Source organism: Watersipora subatra, chromosome 1 (assembly GCF_963576615.1).
Source record: "Watersipora subatra chromosome 1, tzWatSuba1.1, whole genome shotgun sequence".
NCBI lineage: Eukaryota > Metazoa > Bryozoa > Gymnolaemata > Cheilostomatida > Watersiporidae > Watersipora > Watersipora subatra.
The window spans coordinates 4491335-4509541 of record NC_088708.1 but is presented as its reverse complement, the minus strand read 5'-3'; the positions used below and the strand labels follow the sequence as shown (position 1 = coordinate 4509541).

The 18207-nt window shown below is 36.2% G+C and overlaps 1 protein-coding gene across 2 annotated transcripts in view; it reads right to left on the bottom strand.

The window, feature by feature from the left end:
• The window catches only part of LOC137397362 (DDB1- and CUL4-associated factor 12-B-like), a 28751-nt gene that overhangs the window by 8217 nt on the left and 2327 nt on the right, over nucleotides 1–18207 (bottom strand). For both annotated transcript variants that reach the window (XM_068083658.1, XM_068083652.1), the window contains exons 2-5: nucleotides 6021–6450; nucleotides 5524–5730; nucleotides 5222–5282; nucleotides 3564–3760 (exon numbers count right to left, since the gene is read on the bottom strand). In XM_068083658.1, the coding sequence (XP_067939759.1) occupies nucleotides 3564–3760; nucleotides 5222–5282; nucleotides 5524–5730; nucleotides 6021–6359 (804 nt within the window). In that variant the 5' untranslated portion in view covers nucleotides 6360–6450. The remainder of the gene's footprint in view (nucleotides 1–3563; nucleotides 3761–5221; nucleotides 5283–5523; nucleotides 5731–6020; nucleotides 6451–18207) is intronic.

Below are 18207 nucleotides of genomic sequence, written 5' to 3'. Positions count from 1 at the left end.
GTTAAACTACAAACATGATCAACTAGTTAAATTACAGACATGATCAACTAGTTAAACTACAGACATGATAAACTAGTTAAACTACAGACATAATCAACTAGTTAAACTACAGACACGATAAACTAGTTAAACTACAGACATGATCAACTAGTTAAACTACAAACATGATCAACTAGTTAAATTACAGACATGATCAACTAGTTAAACTACAGACATGATAAACTAGTTGAACTACAGACATGATAAACTAGTTAAATTACAGACATGATAAACTAGTTAAACTACAGACACGATAAACTAGTTAAACTACAGACATGATCAACTAGTTAAACTACAAACATGATAGACTAGTTAAACTACAGACATGATCAACTAGTTAAATTACAGACATGATCAACTAGTTAAACTACAGACATGATCAACTAGTTAAACTACAGACATGATCAACTAGTTAAACTACAGACACGATAAACTAGTTAAACTACAGACATGATCAACTAGTTAAACTACAAACATGATCAACTAGTTAAACTACAGACATGATCAACTAGTTAAACTACAGACATGATCAACTAGTTAAACTACAGACATGATAAACTAGTTAAACTACAGACATGATAAACTAGTTAAACTACAGACATGATAAACTAGTTAAACTACAGACATGATAAACTAGTTAAACTACAGACATGATCAACTAGTTAAACTACAGACATAATCAACTAGTTAAACTACAGACATGATAAACTAGTTAAACTACAGACATGATCAACTAGTTAAACTACAAACATGATCAACTAGTTAAACTACAGACATGATAAACTAGTTAAACTACAGACATGATCAACTAGTTAAACTACAGACATGATAAACTAGTTAAACTACAGACATAATCAACTAGTTAAACTACAGACATGATAAACTAGTTAAACTACAGACATGATAAACTAGTTAAACTACAGACATAATCACCTAGTTAAACTACAGACATGATCAACTAGTTAAACTACAAACATGATCAACTAGTTAAACTACAGACATGATAAACTAGTTAAACTACAGACATGATCAACTAGTTAAACTACAAACATGATCAACTAGTTAAACTACAGACATGATAAACTAGTTAAACTACAGACATAATCACCTAGTTAAACTACAGACATGATCAACTAGTTAAACTACAGACATGATCAACTAGTTAAACTACAGACATGATAAACTAGTTAAACTACAGACATGATAAACTAGTTAAACTACAGACATGATAAACTAGTTAAACTACAGACATGATAAACTAGTTAAACTACAGACATGATAAACTAGTTAAACTACAGACATGATAAACTAGTTAAACTACAGACATGATAAACTAGTTAAACTACAGACATGATCAACTAGTTAAACTACAAACATGATAAACTAGTTAAACTACAGACATGATAAACTAGTTAAACTACAGACATGATAAACTAGTTAAACTACAGACATAATCACCTAGTTAAACTACAGACATGATCAACTAGTTAAACTACAAACATGATCAACTAGTTAAACTACAGACATGATAAACTAGTTAAACTACAGACATGATCAACTAGTTAAACTACAAACATGATCAACTAGTTAAACTACAGACATGATCAACTAGTTAAACTACAGACATAATCAACTAGTTAAACTACAAACATGATAAACTAGTTAAACTACAGACATGATAAACTAGTTAAACTACAGACATGATCAACTAGTTAAACTACAGACATGATCAACTAGTTAAACTACAGACATGATAAACTAGTTAAACTACAGACATGATAAACTAGTTAAACTACAGACATGATCACCTAGTTAAACTACAGACATGACCGACTAGTTAAACTACAGACATGATAAACTAGTTAAACTACAGACATGATCAACTAGTTAAACTACAAACATGATAAACTAGTTAAACTACAGACATGATAAACTAGTTAAACTACAGACATGATAAACTAGTTAAACTACAGACATGATAAACTAGTTAAACTACAGACATGATAAACTAGTTAAACTACAGACATGATAAACTAGTTAAACTACAGACATGATAAACTAGTTAAACTACAGACATGATCACCTAGTTAAACTACAGACATGACCGACTAGTTAAACTACAGACATGATAAACTAGTTAAACTACAGACATGATAAACTAGTTAAACTACAAACATGATAAACTAGTTAAACTACAGACATGATAAACTAGTTAAACTACAAACATGATAAACTAGTTAAACTACAGACATGATAAACTAGTTAAACTACAGACATGATAAACTAGTTAAACTACAGACATGATAAACTAGTTAAACTACAGACATGATAAACTAGTTAAACTACAGACATGATAAACTAGTTAAACTACAGACATGATAAACTAGTTAAACTACAGACATGATAAACTAGTTAAACTACAGACATGATAAACTAGTTAAACTACAGACATGATAAACTAGTTAAACTACAGACATGATCACCTAGTTAAACTACAGACATGACCGACTAGTTAAACTACAGACATGATAAACTAGTTAAACTACAGACATGATAAACTAGTTAAACTACAAACATGATAAACTAGTTAAACTACAGACATGATCACCTAGTTAAACTACAGACATGACCGACTAGTTAAACTACAGACATGATAAACTAGTTAAACTACAGACATGATAAACTAGTTAAACTACAGACATGATAAACTAGTTAAACTACAGACATGATCAACTAGTTAAACTACAGACATGATAAACTAGTTAAACTACAGACATGATAAACTAGTTAAACTACAAACATGATAAACTAGTTAAACTACAGACATGATAAACTAGTTAAACTACAGACATGATCACCTAGTTAAACTACAGACATGACCGACTAGTTAAACTACAGACATGATAAACTAGTTGAGCTACAAATGTGATAATAATGAACATTTACATGAAGCAGGTAAAACTTGAACTACAATTCATTATATTTATTAGCAATGATATTTCATACTGTGTCATAATACACATCAATCTATGTATATAAATCTCAGTCTGAAGTTCAGTTTATCCAGCTATAGCTGTTAAAATATTGGAATGAAGGATCCATAAGGCAGAAGAATTGATCTCGGTACCTCCCATTTACCAGGCAAATGCCTTACCAATTTAGCTACGCGAGATTCGTATCTATGGGCAATATATGTCACTATGTGGGCGAAAATACGCTACCGCTCTTTATTACGGGGCAACGACATGCTATGTATCAGTAAAAGCGTAGATAACTAGCTTACTTAAATTAGCCATTGGCAATGTGCCAGGCTAATGGCAAGTGGCAGGCAACTACATGTACATTATAAGCTGATTTTTAATACCCGTGCAACGCCGGGCATTTCGCTAGTGCTTAGCTATAATCGAATTTACTGCATTTACATGGCAATGATGTATTACACATTTTGCAGCAATTATATACAATATAGTGCATGGCACTGTACATTACATTTTGTTGAAAGCGAATATTTTACTAGAACATACCATGGAGTTGGAGTTGTACGCAAGAGCTCGAATTTTATCAGCTTGAGGTATTCGTTTAACAGCCTCGGGTTCTCGAATCTGATGACTGGGCAGACGCAAGGACGAATAGAGGGAGTCATCCGTATCAATATCCATACCTTGCTCATCCTCACCCTCGTCTACAATCTTCCAAAGTGCAAGTTTGCTATCCCTTGAGCCTGCATATAACATACATGATATTCAGTAGAAATATAACATACATGATATGCAGTAGATATGTAACATACATGATATGCAGTGGATATATAACATACATGATATGCAGTAGATATGTAACATACATGATATGCAGTAAATATGTAACATACATGATATGCAGTAGATATGTAACATACATGATATGCAGTGGATATATAACATACATGATATGCAGTAGATATGTAACATATATGATATGCAGTAGATATATAACATACATGATGTACAGTAGATATATAACATACATGATATGCAGTAGATATATAACATACATTATATGCAGTAGATATATAACATATATGATATGCAGTAGATATGTAACATACATGATATGCAGTAGATATGTAACATATATGATATGCAGTAGATATGTAACATACATGATATGCAGTAGATATATAACATACATGATATGCAGTAGATATGTAACATACATGATATGCAGTAGATATGTAACATACATGATATGCAGTAGATATATAACATACATGATATGCAGTAGATATATAACATACATGATATGTAGTAGATATACAACATACATTATATGCAGTAGATATATAACATATATGATATGCAGTAGATATGTAACATACATGATATGCAGTAGATATGTAACATATATGATATGCAGTAGATATGTAACATACATGATATGCAGTAGATATATAACATACATGATATGCAGTAGATATGTAACATACATGATATGCAGTAGATATGTAACATACATGATATGCAGTAGATATATAACATACATGATATGCAGTAGATATATAACATACATGATATGTAGTAGATATATAACATACATGATATGCACTAGATATGTAACATACATGATATGCAGTAGATATGTAACATACATGATATGCAGTGGATATATACCATACATGATATGCAGTAGATATATAACATACATGATATGCAGTAGATATATAACATACATGATATGTAGTAGATATATATAACATACATGATATGCAGTAGATATATATAACATACATGATATGCAGTAGATATATAACATACATGATATGCAGTAGATATATACCATACATGATATGCAGTAGATATATAACATACATGATATGCAGTAGATATATAACATACATGATATGTAGTAGATATATAACATACATGATATGCAGTAGATAAATATAACATACATGATATGCAGTAGATATGTAACATACATGATATGCAGTAGATATATAACATACATGATATGCAGTAGATATATAACATACATGATATTCAGTAGAAATATAACATACATGATATGCAGTAGATATGTAACATACATGATATGCAGTAGATATATAACATACATGATGTACAGTAGATATATAACATACAAGATATGCAGTAGCCTAGTAAACCACTGATTATTATGAAATAAGATGAATATAAGAACCTACCGGTGACACAATATTCATCATCAACCCAGGTAAGGTCAAAGATCCAATCACTATGACCTCTCTACAAAATTTATTGAGATTGTAACTGTAATTTGCCAAAATCGGTGTAAACCAAAACACGACTCCTGGCAGTGGTCATACTGAGAGGCTGGAAATAAGAAACAACAAATCTATGAGCTAGGAAGAAAAAAACATGGTAGCTGACACAAGTAAGAAGCGCTTGACAACGTGACTCAAATTGGAGCAGGCCTAACAAACTTACTAAAAGTAGCTAAGATGCCAATCGTCAGTGGGGAACCTACCTCTCCGAGATAAACAGGGTCAAATGAAGGAAGACGATAAACACCAAGATCATTCGTGTGCTCAGCACCGGTAGCTAGCAAAGTCTTCGAAGGGTTCAATGATATGGCGTGGATACCGCAAGAGCAGTCAGGCGCTTCAGTTCTGCCGGTACTGTCTATTGTTGGTATCAGGATAGTCTCGTTTGTATAAACATCTTTTATCAATATCTAAAAATTATAGTCTGCACTCTGCACTCTCCACAAAAGTAACGGACAGGATTGAATGTGTAACAATATACAAACATCAAGGCTGTGGCTTGCCCACCGAAATGCTGATCAAGCAAGAGATACGAAACATCATGCATACGTTTAGCAGTTTCTATTAGTATTGAACTTCATCGAAATTGAAAAATGATCTAGCAAGGATTGAACAGACGGATCATTAAGGTCCCGCTTAGGACATTTTATAACCTTATAGAGCAAATTAATACCAACTATACAAAGTCTTCTTTGCTCACCTTGTTGCATTTACTGCCCATCACTACCAGACTGTCACTGATCCATTGTGCAGCAAACACCTTGTTAACTTCGCCTAGATCAAGTTCGTGTTCTCTGAGCAGAGTTGGCATTGCTGCCGAGAGATGCTTGCTGACAATCGACTTGATAGGTTTCTCATTTTTCCCATGCAGCTCACGCTTGAAAACATGGTTGAACAGTGATAGTCTATTGGGTTGAAACTTTAGCGGTTCCTCTGACACCGTCTCTTTGCACAAACTCGCCAACCTTTTGCTGTGAGAATTTGATCTCCTGTTGGGTCGAGCAGTGGGGCTTACAAAATCATACCGGTGCCGTTCCATGTTCTTATTTCCAAATATGTAATACAGATATTTGCACCATTGGTCAGCTTGTCAGCACTGATAGTTGAAACTGAGTCATGATTCCCCTTATCTAAAATTGCATAAATATTCCTATATATATTTATATATATGCAAGGTACAGACTTCCTATACATATATAAATCCAGTCAAACATGGATAACTCGAACTTCACGGGACCGAGCGAAAGTGTTCAAGTTATCAGAGCGTTCAACTTATCAGAGCACTGTCACAAGTCCATGTATTTATTTATTTATTAGTAGATACATGCACATATACAAACTATAATAGAAATCAAAAGTATAAATGGCTTGTTTCAAATTAAATGCTTCTAATGTAAAGTTTAACACTTTTTTATCAAAACGTATAGGAGATTTTTCTATCACTTGAGATTGTTTTATTGTTTGAGTTATCCATGTTTGGCTGTATACATTTATTTATATACATGTATTTATAAATGTATAGCAAGTCTGTACCTTGAACAACAAACAAAACTTTCAGGCATTATATTTTTTAGGAAGATTTGTTTGTGGCAACAGTTTAAACAGCTGTGAGAAGTGTGGTGCTGTAGAGACAGACCTTGTTTTGTTTAGAGTGTAGGTGATTGCAAAATCATATACAAAGACATGAACTTCAAAAACATGACATATAAAGCTGGTTTCCCCAAACCATTTACAGTACAAATTTCAGCAGTGCTAATAAATCAGTCAACAGAATCTGCAAAACAAACCAATATTGTAGCAACATTGAAAATCTATATTAAGATTGCCCTGCCATCAGAACAAAAGCTTCAATTACGACTTGAAGGGTCACCTCCAATATATGTTTGTGAATCAACGAAGCAAAAACTTGTACAAAATTAATAACAAGCTTTATTCTAGCGAGTACACAAACTGTTTTCACAATGACTAACAGAGATTACTGATTGGTTGATGAAATAGATCGCAATAATGACATGACATTTAAAAGAGTTTCTGCCAGTATGCTTGACGCAATTATTAAGGAACACAACCTAAAGACGAACTTCAAATTCAAGGAGATATTTTAAGTTTTTAACTATTTTTGATATGATATAAGCTTGTTATGGACATATCCTTGGTAGCTCTGACAGCAGGAAATTAGTATTGCTAAAGATCAAAAGTTTATGCATCAAACACACACTTAGGTTCATTGAAGTTTAAAACATCCTAAAAATTGCTATCCTAACATGCACATATCAAACTGTCATGGTTCAGATCTAAAAAATAAAGCAAACCGACTATGACACCAGAATATTTTCATTAAAGGACAAACCTAAAAATTCTAGACAGTGTTGCAATGGTTTGAGGACAACTGCTTACAACAAGAACAAATGCTCATTCCACTAAATCTCACTCATTTATCTGAAGTGTCATACAATAAGCTAAAATAGAGCTGCAAAGAATATGCCTCCATGTTATAATGTTACCCCTCTTCACTCATCCTCATAAACTACTATCAAAAACTCCTCAATTCTAAAGATATTCTCTGCATCAACTTCAAACAAAAGCATCGCTTAAAATTGGCTTGAGAAATTTAATTATAACAGAAAGCCAAGAATATGCTTAATGATGACTACGTGCTTCAACCTCATGGCACGGGTTACCAATGATGCTTATAGAATCCAACTGCATGTAAGTTAAGTGCTGCTTTATGCCATATGAAATAGCAAAACAGTTTGTTTCCGGTTTAAAAATTGAGTGAGACTAATGAGAATTATGCTAAGGTCAATGTCACCAAATTTCACATACATGTATATCTTTCTAAAACGTGTTTTATACTCATCACAAAACACATTCCTTTGTCATGCATTTGAGCGAAGCTACAAAAATGCAGAGATGGCTGTCATATGAGCTGTCATATGAGTTGCATACAACCAGGAAATAGAGCTCACGTTTCCAAGAACCTAGCAATATAGATCGGATGTCCAGGCTTCTCTGAGCATATGTCAAGGTTCATTGTAACCAGCTCATGTTATCACACCGAAAATTCCCTGGAACTTACAGTTACATTTATTAAGGGAGCAGAACAGGAAACCGAGAACCCTATACTTATGTAGATTCACACACGCATCATATAAGGCTTGCAGCAAACTACACCAAAGCATCGCATTCCATTTCATGAACAAATAAATTGTTGAGAATTTCATTGGTCAATGAGGTCTGCTTAAAAATCACACAACGTTGACTGTGAGCAATTATATTGGAACAGTTCATCACTGACATACAAAAATAAAACGAAATATGAAAACAAAACTGTCTAATGGCTAATATTGACCAGAAATGAAGATGCTGCATCGAGTATGCAGTGATTGAAATGTTTTATAAAACAAATACTCTGAAGCAGTTCATCTACCTTTGAAGGATTTATAAAAGAAATCTGGCTTTTTTACTGTCAGGTTTGCCACATCAACTGCTACTGTAGCTGTTCTGAAAGGCTTTTTACCAAAGAAAGTAAATCACTGATTACAATTATGAATAACAATCTTCAATTTACATTAGAATTACAATACTCTATGTAGGTAAATGTAAAACTAAGTTTACGCAGCTCACAAATGCTCCACACTACTCCATAATACTAAGTATTGTTACTAATGTGATATTTTGATTACAAAGCAACATCTAAACAGCAACTACCCAGCAGAGTATACCAAATATGTTATCTGAATGAATAGGCATACAACAAAATATTCGCACTTATTCCTAATTGCTTACCAGCAAAACAGGCACATGTATTCGCAGATATATGAACCAACCTATTAAAATACGACATATATTGCGACCTAAACCAAGTGTTGACCTGATGACCTAAAGCTAACCTTGGTGACTTTATGTTGACCTTCAGCCTATTGAGATCCTATTCTGACCTCGAGAGATAAGAGCATTTCCGGTAGAACCAAAGACAATGAACTAAAGTTGAATCTCAATCATCTCTCTAATCTCTCTAATTTATGTAAGTTTTTGCTGCGTATTATGTAAGAAATTCCATAAAACGTCAAGCGGTGCAAATTCTCAAATTCGATTTGAATCATGACTGTCTCAGTTCGCTTTAAAAAAGTTTTTTAATGCCGCATTTGGGAGAGAGTGACATAGATGTTGTCATGCAAGTGCCAAGTATTACTGGTACTTTGCCAACAAACATTATGCTTTTTAGCTAAAGCTTTATACAAGCTAATATTATATAGTACTGTCTCATTATAGCTATTAATAATGCTTGTAGCTTTTTACAAAGCTTTTCTATGACCAAACATATAAATACTTGGGTTTTCTGTTATCAAATCAGTTGTCTCTGGAGTGTGCAATAAACCATTTCTCTAATTTAATACTCTATTTAATTGCTTCTGTGCAGAAACATAACAGAAGCAAATTGGCAACAAGGATTTCTCTTTTGAACAGTTACAAAGAGTTTTGTTCAGATTTTATCATTGATAAAATCGATACAAAGAGTTCTAGTTTATTACAAGAGTAACTGTTCAAAATTGCACCACTACAATGGCAGAAGTAGCAGACCTGATCAAGCTAATGCAGAAGCAGCAGGAGGACCAGAGACAGCAGCAAGAGGAGCAGAGAAAGCAGCAAGAAGAGCAAGAGCCAATTAGCTTCTGTTATGTTTCTGCACAGAAGCAATTTAAATGGAGTATTAAATTAGAGAAATGGTTTATTGCACACTCCAGAGACAACAGAAGCATGAGGAGTTCAAGCAGCAACAAGAGGAATACAGACGTCAGCAAGATGAAAGAATGGAGGAGAATAAGAAACTGATGGAGCTACTACTACAAAACCTACAACGGAAACAAGAAACAGCTGCAACCGCTGTTCCAGCCTTCCCAGGTTTTGACCCAACAGCAGAGCTACTAACAGATTACATAGACAGATTCAACACATTCATTGCAGCAAATTCTATTCATCAAGACAAGATTGCTGGCACTTTTCTCACCAACCAACAGCCTACACTCTACAAGCAGCTTAGTAATATGGCAGCTCAGCTTTCAACACCCAAGCAGATCAACGACCTCAACATGGATGAAATACCGGAATTTCTCAAAGACCAGTATGACCCTAAGCGCTTCATTGTTAGAGAGCGTTACAAGTATTGGAGTGACATGCAGAGGAAACCTGGAGAAACTATTCAAGAGTTAGCTGCCAGAATTCATCAAGATGCAACTACATGTGCCTTCATAGACATTACAGATCCATTGGATGAGGCTCTCAGAACAAGATTTATCTGCTCTGTAAACAATGAAGCAGTTCTCAAATCTCTCTTCAAGGTCAAGGACAATGAACTCAACTTCAACAAAGCTATACAGATAGCACAGGAAACAGAAGAAGCAGCTAAAGTTGCCAAAGAGACAGTTTATGGAAACTCGTCTAAAGTCAACAAGGTTGCTCAACAGAAATCAAGACACAAACCAATCCAGAAAAACAACTCTACACCTGACAAGCAGAAGGAAGGAAAGCTATGCTACAGATGTGACCGAACTAACCATACAGCGGATGACTGCAGATTCAAAGCAGCCACCTGCAACTTTTGTTCTAAACAAGGTCACATAAAAAGAGCATGCAAGAAAAAGAAATCATCTGCAGCAGAAAAACCAGTAAAGATGATAGAATGCACATCAACCAAGATGGTGAAACTTGCTGAAAACATCAAACTGGAGGGAGACAACTTCACACTTGAACTGGACACTGGAGCATGTGACAACTTCATCTGTAAATCAATATGGGAGAAGCTAGGAAAGCCAAACCTAAAACCTACTACAGTTAACTACAAATCAGCCTCAGGACATCTCATAGAGACGCTTGGCAGATGTGAGCTAACTGCCCAATTGGATGCACAGAAAGAAGTCAGACTACCATTTGTGATTAGTGCTGTACAAGATCTCAACCTACTAGGAAGAACGGCTATACAGCAACTAGGCATCTCTATTGATGACAAGCTACAACAGAACCTTGTATCAACAATCACAGAGAACCAGCCAGATGGGAGGTTACAAATCAAGTGTAAGGAGATGTGCAAAGAATTTCCAGAAATATTCAAAGACGAGCTAGGATGTCTCAAGAACTTTGAACTAGAGATAAACTTCAAACCTTCAACAAAGCCAGTCTTCTGCCGACCCAGACCAGTTCCTATTGCCTTGACAGAAGAGCTCAACCAAGCATACGAAGCAGGTGTAGCTAAAGGCATATGGGAACCAACTCAATTCAACCAGTATGGAACACCAGTTGTACCTGTACGCAAATCTACAACAGGTCAAGCTGCAGGGAAGATCAGAGTATGTGGAGACTACTCCAAGACTATCAATAATCAGCTAGAAACACATAGGAAACCTATCCCACTACCAGAAGATCTAATCAGAAAACTAGGTGGAGGCTATTGCTACACAAAGATTGATTTAGCAGATGCCTACAATCAAATATTGTTGGCACCAGAAAGTCAACGACGACTAGCACTATCAACACACCGAGGAGTACTACTACAGAAGAGGTTGCCCTTTGGCATAAGCTCAGCACCAGGGTATTTTCAAGAAATCATGGAGCAACTGACACAAGACCTCCCAGGAGTAGCAGTATACCTAGATGATATACTAGTGAGTGGAGCCAATGCAGAGAGCCATCTACAAAACTTACGTCGACTTCTTCAAAGATTAGAAGAAAGAGGGCTCAGATGTAGAAAAGACAAGTGCTGTTTTGCTCAACCCACAGTAGAGTATCTGGGACACAAACTCACTTCAAAGGGAATCACTAAAGGAAAGAAGGCAGATGCAGTACAACAGATGCCAGTCCCAACAGACTTAACTCAGCTAAGATCTTTCTTAGGAGCTACACAATTCTACAGCAAGTTCATACCCAATCTGTCACAACTCACAGGACCATTGCACAAACTGACACGCAAAGGAGAGACCTGGAAGTGGGGCACTGAACAAGAAAAGAGCTTCAACAAACTGAAAGATATGCTATCAACTGATAGTGTCTTAGCACACTTCAACCCAGATCTTGACATTGGAATCTCATGTGATGCTTCAGAAACTGGACTGGGAGCTGTACTATTTCATCGTTATCCTGATGGAAGTGAGAGACCAATAGCCAATGTTTCAAAAACACTGACCAGCACACAGAGGAAATATGGACAAATACAAAAAGAAGCTCTCTCAATCATATTTGCTCTAAAGAAGTATCACCAGTACCTGTATGGTCGACGGTTTATCTTGGTAACTGACCACAGACCTCTTCTCACACTTCTAGGACCTACCAAAGGAGTTCCAGCTCTAGCAGCCAACAGACTAGCAAGATGGGCACTGGTACTAAATCAGTATGACTACACCATAGAATACAGATCTACCCAGCATCATCAAAATGCAGATGTCCTCTCAAGACTGCCAGTTGGACCTGATAAAGAGTTTGATGCAAGAGATGAGGATGATGTTGATACAGTATGCACTATTCACACTATTGGACAACAGCTCAACTCTACAGACTACAATGTTCTAGCAAAGGAGACAAAGAAAGACCCAACACTAGCCACAGTAATGCGCTACACAGCAGAAGGATGGCCTGGTAACAAAGAGATGAAGGAGACTCAGCTGTCACTCTTCCACAAGATCTCAGATTCACTTTCTATCACTGAAGGTTGTCTTCTATATGGCAACAGAGTAGTCATTCCTGTCAAGTTACAACAGGAAGTATTAAAGATCCTTCACCTTGGACACTTTGGAATGAAAAGAATGAAGAAGCTAGCTCGAACTGCTGTCTATTGGCCTCGCATTGACTCTGATATAGAGGAGACAAGCCGACAGTGCACTGCCTGTGCTGAACACCAGAAGCTTCCACAGAAGTATCCTATACATCCCTGGATGCTACCTGAGAAGCCATGGAGTCGTCTTCACTTAGATCATGCAGTGAACTTCATGGGCAGCCAATGGCTAGTGATGATAGATGCCTACTCAAAGTATCCATGCATACACAGGACGTCATCTACTTCTACCAGAGCTACCACAGACATCTTAGAGGAGATATTCGCACACTTTGGATACCCTCACACCATAGTCACTGACAATGCTACCAGCTTCACCTCAGGAGAGTTTCAGCAGTGGTGTCAAGAGAGAAGCATTGTTCACCTCACTGGAGCACCCTACCATCCAGCTACAAATGGCGCAGCTGAAAGACTAGTACAATCCTTCAAACAAGCCATGAAGAAATCGTCACTCTCACCTAAATCTGCACTACAACAGTTCCTGATGCACTATAGAAGGACACCACTTCCTACAGGATACTCTCCCAGTCAGCTGCTGAATGGAAGACAGATGAGATGCAAGATTGACACCCTATTGCCATCACCCGCACACATAGCACAGTTTCATCAATCCAGAGAAGTCAACCGATCGGCAGAAAAGACAGTTAGCAAGATACACAGCTACAATCTTGGAGCACCATGCTATGCCTTGTATCATGGACCTAGACGCAACAGACAACCTAGATGGGTTCCAGCCATTGTTACTAAGAGATATGGAACTCATAGTCTCAATGTCAAAGTGGTACCAAAGGGACCTACTTGGAGAAGACATGTTGAACAACTCAGACCAAGATACTCAACAGAAGAAGATCAAGACCCTGGAGATAAACCTGATATAACAGAGGAGACAAAACTGCAACTACCAGCCCCTACAACTGTAACAGAGCAACCTCCGTCTAGAAGAAGACCACGCAACCCTCGTCTACCTGATGGAGATGAGTATAGCAGAGACAAACCCCGAAGGTCTAAGAGAACCAGAAAGAACCTTTAGCTTAGTGAGGAGGTGTCATGCAAGTGCCAAGTATTACTGGTACTTAGCCAACAAACATTATGCTTTTTAGCTAAAGCTTTATACAAGCTAATATTATATAGTACTGTCTCATTATAGCTATTAATAATGCTTGTAGCTTTTTACAAAGCTTTTCTATGACCAAACATATAAATACTTGGGTTTTCTGTTATCAAATCAGTTGTCTCTGGAGTGTGCAATAAACCATTTCTCTAATTTAATACTCTATTTAATTGCTTCTGTGCAGAAACATAACAATATACTCTACTTGTACTCCTTGGGAAGAAAGTACTCGGAATCTACTTGTAAACTTAAATACTCTACTCTACATCAAATATACTCTACTCTACTTTACTCTACATCAAATATACTCTACTCTTACTTGCACCAGGGAGTTGTCAACTCCCTGTTGACACATGATATTTCTTTTTACTTTACCTAGACTGTGATCCAATTTGTATTGTGTACTACCTGCTTTGTTCAGCACCACAATTTCTCTGTTTGTACTCTGTATGTGTGTAATGTATGTTGGAACAAGGGCTTTTTCTTATTGAAATGTCAATCCAAGGTCACATAGACTACTGAAATGTTGTGCAAGTAACATGGTATGATAGTTAAGTGTCTGTGAGAAGTATCTGGCATCTTGATGAGGCCACATCGCGCCTCAATGAGCGATGCCGTTCTGGAGAACCTCATTTTCTGCAAATGCAACAGGCTGCAGGGCCTAGTATAAATAAAGAAAACTAGAACCAGGGGATAGTTGGACATTATACTTTTATATTATCATATTATTTTATCATATTATTATCATACCCTAATCATTATCATTTTATATATATAGGCCTACCTTTACTGGTTAATTTAGCTGTTATACTTGTTTGTTCGTTTTACTTTAATTTAATAAAAAGTACTTGATATTTGATTAATGTACTCTATACTTGTACTTGAAATTCAGAAGGAAAACTCTACTTGAACTTGAAATTTGAGAGATAACTCTACTTGTACTCGGAACCAAGTTGCGATACTCTACTTGTACTCGGAAGGCAGAAACATGTGTATACTTGTACTTGTACTCAATTTTGTTTTGAGTACTCGCTTACTCTACTTGAACTGAAAAAAAGTACTTGAGCACAGCTCTGGTGTCAAAATAAAAATACAAGAGAACCCGATGGACAGACCCAACATGAAAATGGAACAGGTGCTAGAACCAGAGCCATTAAAGATGGGAATTTGGCAGAGGGATGGAAGAGGTTTAAAAGAGAATTCGAGAAGTTTCTTGTTGCAATGGGTAAACCCAAAACAGGAAAGGAAGTTAAAACAGTAATACTCCTGAGAACTATCTGCCAAAAAGGGAATGATATATCTAAATGAGAACTTTGATGTACATGTAGAAGAGGCAGATGAGGTAGATTATGATAAAATGATGACATTTGATGATTTTTGCAAACCACAGGATGAAACGTTTATAGCAAGACAGGTTGCTGAATATGAAACAGGATAGACTGAGCACTGAAGAATTTGAAATCAAACTGAGAACACAGGCCAGAATATGCAAGTTCACTAAATTAACCGATGACCTAGCATGCTATGCTTTAGTACAAGGACTTGATAATATTAGATTAAGCAAAAAACTGCTTCTCAAAGCTTTTGAGGGACCTCTCATACTAGATGTGGCAGGCAAAATGGCTAGGAGAGTGCTGTTGCTGCTACACACACGAAAGAATTGGGGAAAACACCAACAGAGACAATACACAAAATGGGAGGGTACAATAAGAGATAACAAACACAAAACAGAAAATACAGAGAACAAAGCTCAAATGAAAATTCCCACACATGCGAAAGCGATTTCTGCAGAACTAAACACAAGAGAGGCCCATCTAACTGCCCAACCTATGGAGACAACTGCAGATACTGTCAGAAAGAGAATTATCTTGAAAGAGCATACAAAAAAACAGCAATAAAAATAAAAAGAAGCTAAACTAATGTCTACCCAGCCAAACAGCTCAGTAGAGTACAAGGAACTACTGGCAATGAATCAACTGACAGTCAAAAAAGTCAGAAAAAGATTGCTTATTCCTTTGATACACAAGAAACAAAAGCTTGATTACCAGCTTCACACAGCTGCAGCCAGAAACGTTATAGCAGTGAAAGACTGAGAAGCAACAAAAGCCGGAAATAAAGCTCAGCCAGGTAGTGATTGAGAACCTACAACGAGGAGCAAATGACAAGCCAAGGAACATAATCTATTCAAGGTGAGCAACCACCTAAACTCATAGAGATCAAAACAGTCAGAACAAAGAATCGCCCAGAGTAGATGCATGCTTTGACACAGAAATAATAAAAATTGATGACACTATTAATACTGTAAATTTAAGAATTAAAGTTACTAGGAAATGGCTGATTGAAAACTATGATAATGTATTTAAAGAACTAGGACTGATGCCTGGTGAATACAAAATAAAGAAAGATAAATCAATACTTCCAGTCCAACACAGGCCAAGAAAAACTCCTGTCATGATGTGGGGTGATGTTATAAAGAAGATAAGGGAACTGGAAACAGCAAATGCTATCTCAAGTGTACATAAACCCACAGAATGGATCTCATCAAAGGCAGCTATAAGGAAGCCAAACAGCACCATTCGTATATGTATTGATCCACAGGACCTGAACAAAGCAATTATAAACCAAACCACTACCACACATTACAAACCACTACCCCATCCCTACGCCAGATGAAGTTTTACCCAAGGATAGATTCTTCCAAGTCATTAGCTTAAGCTGTAATTAAGCAGAATTAATGACGTTTTAGACATTCTTTGGAAGATACTACTAGAACCGCATGCCCTTTGGCTTATCATCAAATGGGGAAGAATACCAAAGAAGATTATGTATGGTACTAGATGGGTTACTTGTTGAAGTCATAGCTGACGGCATGCTGTTATAAGAAGTGGGTGAAAGTAAATAAAAAGCAAAAGTTGATCATTATGAATGTCATTGATCGAATAAAAGAGTAAAAATAGATAAAAAATGAAACTACATCTGACAGAATACATGGGTCCCATACTCCCAACAGAAAGAATTAAACCAAAACCAGAGAAAGTATAAGGACTGAAGGACATGCCAGAACCAACAGATACAATAGAAGTCAAGGGATTTTTAGGTACAGCAAACTATCTTGTTAGATTTGTGCCACACTTATCCACATTAGTTGGGAAACTAAAATAAGCGGCAAAGAACTTGAGAACGTCAGAAATTTCACAATTGAAAAGGAAGAACGGAAAGCGTTCAGTGATCTGAAGGAAGGTAAAAGTAAAGACACTACTACGATACTATGACCCAAATAAGGCAGCCGTCATCGAGTGCGACGCAAGAATCAAGAGACTTGGAGCGGTACTACCCCAAGAAGGAACACTTATCACTGGTATCAATGTATCATTCTTTGGAATTAGAGTGAATGGCAGTCATTTTTGCATGCAGCAAGTTCGATAAATATATATATGACAAGAAGGATCTGCAGATATTCTCTGACCACAGAACATCGGAACCAGTATTTAAGGAGAAAATTCAGAAATCTCGACAGATTAAAAAATATGTTACTATCATCACAGAGATGTTGTGGGTTTGAATTAGATTACAAACCTGAAAAAAGGCTTTCCATGGGCCTTGCAAAGAAGAGTGTTCTGACAGCTAGTCAACACAAGTCAAAGATTGAGATATTTACGGTAGACATCGATGATAGTGAGCCAACCGAGTTCACAAATATGTCAGATGAAATATTATTGTAATGAAACCATGGAGTACAGGATGAGGGATACTGCATGCTAAAGAAGATAGTGAGAGAAACTCAGCCTGATAGGAGAAACAAATGCCATAAGTTAAACAGAGACTTCTTGACCTTCAGGGACGAGCTGACTGAAAGGGCTGGTTTGATCTCTAAGGCTCACTATACCAAAAAAACTTGATCAAAGAAGTTGAAGAGACACTGAATGGCACACCAGAGTACAGATAGTATAA